This window comes from Chrysochloris asiatica, unplaced genomic scaffold, assembly GCF_000296735.1.
Source record: "Chrysochloris asiatica unplaced genomic scaffold, ChrAsi1.0 scaffold00045, whole genome shotgun sequence".
NCBI classification, from domain to species: domain Eukaryota; kingdom Metazoa; phylum Chordata; class Mammalia; order Afrosoricida; family Chrysochloridae; genus Chrysochloris; species Chrysochloris asiatica.
Window position 1 is genome coordinate 7,157,437 of NW_006408563.1, and position 5,690 is coordinate 7,163,126.

The 5,690-nt window shown below is 34.4% G+C and overlaps 1 protein-coding gene across 1 annotated transcript in view; it reads right to left on the bottom strand.

The window, feature by feature from the left end:
* Positions 1-2,135: 2,135 nt before the first annotated feature.
* LOC102833891 (cytochrome P450 20A1-like) overlaps positions 2,136-5,690 on the bottom strand; it is a 54,457-nt gene continuing 50,902 nt past the window's right edge. The window contains exons 12-13 of the mRNA XM_006861970.1: positions 2,561-2,650; positions 2,136-2,399 (exon numbers count right to left, since the gene is read on the bottom strand). Of these exons, the coding sequence (XP_006862032.1) occupies positions 2,249-2,399; positions 2,561-2,650 (241 nt within the window). The 3' untranslated portion in view covers positions 2,136-2,248. The remainder of the gene's footprint in view (positions 2,400-2,560; positions 2,651-5,690) is intronic.

Genomic DNA, 5,690 nt, shown 5'->3' on the forward strand with positions numbered 1-5,690 from the left:
GCTACAATCTCAGTCATTAGATAAATAAAGCAACAGTGAAGGAATAATTTATTCTGTTCATGACTAACAGTATTTCTATTTTGAAAAAATCCTCTGGAATATGATTTGTTTTTAATGCTTGAAGCTAATAGTGTAACTATGGGTAAAATATGTTTATTGAGCTGAGCCCTGTGTGCCCTCCTTTCCTTGGCTCCAATCTTTATTAGTAATTATACACTGCCTCATTTATTGGTGACTACACAAACTGCTGGTCTCCAGCTCAGCTGCTGTTTTTGCCTTGATCATTGCTCATCAGACCTCATTTGCTTTCAAATTCTACCTCTGTCATGTGATCTGATCTACTGACACTTGTTTTACATACCAGTTATATACTCTAACCTGCCACAGCCAGTTTCCACTCATGGTACTTAAATAACAAAGGAATATGTTCTATATATACAAAACCATAAAAAAAATGATAGGTAAGAGGAAAATTTGGAATTTTTTTCGAAAATGACTGCAGCCTTTAATTAAATTCTATGTTGACCAGTTATAACTAGGTCTAAAGTGTCACCTGGAGTCCTGGTGTGGTGCCATAGGATAAGCACTGAACCACAACGTCAGTTTGAACCACAAGGTCAGTGGTTAAAAGTCACCAGCTGCTCCACAGAAACCTTATAGAGGGTTACTGAGTTAGAACCAACACTTAACAATAAAAGTGTTACCTATTTAACCATAAATACAACGCAAAATAACTCAATAACTGGTGAACAGTCAGTTGACACTACAAATGAAGTCCAGCAGTGTTAAAACTAAATTCACTGCAAACAATTATCATTTTACTTCTCCTTTCTATCTGCACTGGGCATATTTCCTTCAGCTGTTGTCTTAAAATATATATATTTTAAAACATTGTGCACAGTGTGACCAAAAAACTAGACTAAATTAGAAAGCTTCCTAGTAAGGTATTAAATATAAAATTTACCAGTGCTTAACAGTACTAAAGATACTTAAAATGTTCTTTAAATAGTTCTTGTATTTCTTTATTCACCAGTAAGAGTAAACATTTTTCTAAAGGTGTATTAGTTGTTTCTGCCTGTAAAAGTTGTTTGTTCCAGTCTTTACACATGCACCTAATAGATGTTTTTCTTACCAATTTATAGGAATGCTTTATGTAATGTGGATATTATCAGTCTGTCTTATATGTACTTTGCAGATATTTTCATACTTGTCTGTTTTCTTTCCTTCTTTGTGGTTTTTTGGTTAGGACTCCCTCATGTCTTAATCATAGGTTCATTATATTTAACACATGACATAATAATAACACATTGAGAAATTCCATTTCTCCCATAAATAAAGAATGCTAGTAGTGCAGTGGGTTATGTGCTGGGCTACTGTTGGACAGCAGTTCACACTAACCAGCAGCTCCATGGGAGGAAGATGAGGCTTTTTGCGCTCATAAAGATTTACAGCCTCAGAAACCTTATATAGGGTTGCTAAGAGTCAGAATTGGCTCCAGGCACACTACCACCACCTACAAATGAGAATTACTAAAGTAACACAGTGCTGCTAAAGTTCCCAGCAACCTGGAGGAATCAACACTAATCCTACTTTGTCATTTGGGGAGCCACTTCAAACCACACTCAGAAATGACTATTATTTTCCATGTGATTTAAAACAAACAGTATAAGTCATGAAGTAAAAATACTGGAGAGGTGAAAAATAGCAAATACAAAGTAGAATATACAACAAATTACTCAAACGGAATCAAATTTATTGAAACACTAAACTCAGAAAATAAAAATATTAATCTAAGAAATAAAAATAAAATTAAAACTATGGGAAGTCTTTGTTTCTTTCCCTTAAAGGTGATTTATTGGAAGTATGAAAAGGACTTAAGACTGTTTCTATTTTATGAATATTCATAAGAAATTGTTCTCAAACCTATAAAATTATTTCTCTTTTCAAGAATACTATTTTTAAAGATTAAACTAAGAAAAAATACAAACATAATGCCATAAAAAAACAAAAATTTAAAACAGAAACCTAAAGTATTCCATTAAAATTATCAATATGTTGACTAATACAGTAAGTATAAATGTATATCCTGCTTTATGAAAATCTCTTATACAAAAATACAAATTTACATGATTAAATACTAATAGTTGTTTGTTGCAAAAAGATACTTGATTTACAAAAGGATTCACTGCAAGATCTTCTAAATGGTTAGTTTCCTCAGTCCATTTAACAAAGTTAAATGTACACAATACTAGTATCTCTGTGAGACAGTGATCCAAACTTCTTCCCTTGATGATGTTACCAGTTCATATTTTGTTTCAATAACTTGTCCCTCCACAGAGTGTAAGTGCAGTCTCCTTACCAATACACTCAGAAGCACTGTGGTCACCATATATGCAAACCTAGTCGGGAAGAAAGTCATTAGTTACTACAGATATCCTACCATTATTGAAAGAACACTTTAATTACATATATTTATCATACTCTTCAACAGGGATCGTTAAAATTATAAGTACAGCGTCTGGCATCTTTTCCTTTCACACTGCTTTCTCTAACATCTTACCTCAATTCTGGGCATTCCTGTGTGCCTGAGAATCCAAGCAAGGAGAATGTTTTCATGACCGATTCATTAGCAAATCGGTCTGGATCAAACCTAAAAAGAAGATTTGGGGCTAGTTACATAGTTCCAGTGATGTTTTACATATTTACACATATGAGACTACAAGCATGTATTAACATTTAAAAGCTATGAAAGTAGAAAGTGCTGTCACTTTATATTTACTTGTCACTTATTATTAAGTTCCCAAATTACATTATAACTATAAAATAGATACAAAATATATTTCTCTGAACCCATCAAGGAATCAGATTGTAACACAGATTTTTATCACTTTATGATATAAAGATAAATCATACAAAATTAACCCATGAGTCTTTTGAGAGTGTTTAAAATACCTTTTACATAAAACCATTGATTGTTAATGTGAGGCATTGTACATAAGACTTTTCAATGAAAATATCTATTAAAATTGGACACTTCAGTCTTGAAATTATATTTATCAATCACAAATACATCCAAATTTATTAATAAGTAAATATGAGGAGACCAGGAAGGATATTTTTTTTAATTCTATAGAATTTCACTAGGAGAATGGATATTATTAAAAATAAAACCCACCTACTATGAAGTATAGAAATTCCTCTCAAAAGTAAATGTTTTTAAAGAGCAAAACTCTTGTAAAAGTAAAAATTTAAATTATTTTATTTTCTAAAATAATAAAAAGAAACATGAATTATCTTTCTTTTGGGCATACATTATGTTTGTAATACAGTACATATTAAAATCATATTAATTTAACCAGGTTTTCCTTTTGTAACTCTTGAAATTTGAGACTCAAAGTATTTATTTCTCTGGCTGCATATTTTCAGATTAAAAGAGTATTTACAGTGATCTTTCGAATTATTTTTAAACACTTCACATTTGAGAGTATTATAGTAAACAATAAAAATACAAAACACAGTTCTGAGGTGTTTTACAATCTTTACCTTCATTCTTTTCAGAGTTGAGAGTTTATTTTACCCTGGTTTGTACAGTTGGTAATCTCTCCTCATTCCGTACAGGATTCCTAGTTATTGAAGTCACAGAATCTGAACGAGGGCTCCTTGAAACACAGTCAATATGGTACCAGTAGTGATGTGTTTCTATGCATTTTTTCCCTTTTCTATTTCTTTTTAAAGTAAATTATCTCTAGACATTGTTTAACAGGAAGAGTAAGTTTTGCCAATTATTTATTAAAAGGAAAACTTATGTGGCACTGTGGGTTAATGCGCTGGACTGCAAAGTCACTTTGTACTGCAAGGTTCATGGTTCAAGCTCACTAGACACTTCTTGAAAGTCCTATGCAGGGTTGATATGCATCGGAACCAACTCAATGGCACTTAACAACAACAACATATACCTAATGCTGTCCTGATGTGGCACTGTACAGTTAAGTACTGGACTGCTAACTGCAAAGTCAATGTTTCAAATCCACAAGCTGATCCTCAAAAACTCTATACAGGGTTGCTATGAGTCAGAACTGACTGGAGAGTATTTAAAAACAACAACATTCAACTGCACATAATAAGAAGTGCACGTTGTTGTTATGTGCCGGTGAGTTGGTTCCAACTTATAGCTACCCTGTACAGGGTTTCCAAGGCTGTATATCTTTGCGGATGGGAGCAGAAAGCCTTCTTTCTCATGTAAAATGGCTGGTGAGCTCAAACTGCCAACCTTGTAGTTCACAGTCAAATGATTATCAAACAGAGCCACCCTACTCCCCATATACTTATAATAGCTAAAGTCACAATTAGTGTTAATAGTAAATGCTGCTGAGGCTACAAAGAAATCAATCTCTTACACATTGCTGGTGGAATATAAAATGGTATAGCCACCCTGGAAAATAGTCTAGCAGTTTCTTACAAAACTAAATATACACATGACATACAAATCAGCAGTCACACTCTTAAGACATTTATGCCAAAAAGTTAACCATGATGTTCACACAAAAATCTGTGCAGAAATGCACAAACAGCTCCATTCACAACAGCAAACTACTAAAAGCAACCCAAATGCCCTTCATTGGGAGAATGGTTGAGAGAACTCTGGTACAACCATATAATGGAATGTTATTCAGGCATAAAAAAGAATGAACTATTAGTAAATGTGCAATAATAACCAACAAGCACCTCAAAGGCATTGAGTTTAGTGAAAATAGTCAACCACAACAATGGAGAGAACATATTTGCTGTTGCCAGGGAAGAGGAAAAGAGGGAGCAGTAAGGAGAGGAGAATGAATACAGAGCTAATTTGAGGGAATCCTACTGAGGCATTCAAACAGTCTGGACTGGAGCATGATAGTGGTTATATCAATCTACACATCAGTAAAATTGCACAGTCACACTTAAACAAGTAAATGCAAGGCTTAAAAAATGGTGACACCTGAGTCCAGTTAATAATGAACGAATGTTAATCTTTTGGTTTTGATACTGTGCTACATACATTAAGATATACATAGTTGGAGAAAGCTGAGTGAAGGGTACATTGTTATTGTTAAGTGTCATCAAGTCGGTTCCAATTCGTAGCCATCTTATTCACAAAAGAATGAAAACACTGCTAGGCCCAGAGCCATCCTCAAGATCACTGTTAAGCTAGTGTCCACTGCTGCTGCCTCACTGCTAATCCATCTCATTGACGGTCTTCCTCTTTTTCTTGCTGACCCTCCATTTTACCAAGCATGAGATTCTCCTGATAATATATCCAAAGTTGTTGTTGCTGTTAGGTGACATCGAGTTGGCACTGACTCATAGTGACCCTATTAGGTACAACAGAATGAAACACTGACTGGTCCTGGGCCAACCTCAAAATTGTTGCTACATTTGAGCCCATCGATGCTGACTATGCCAATCCATCTCATTGGGGGTCTTCCTCTTTGTCTCCAACCCTCCACTTTACCAAACACGGTATCTTTCTCCAGAGACTGGTCTTTCCAGACCATATGTCTGAAGTATGAGAGACAAAGTCTGGTCATCCTGGCTTCCAAGGAACACTCTGGCTGTACTTCCTCCAACACAGACTGGTTTGTTCTTTTGGCAATCCATGGTATTTTCAATGTTCTTAATAACTTAAATGCATCAATTCTTCTATGGTCTTC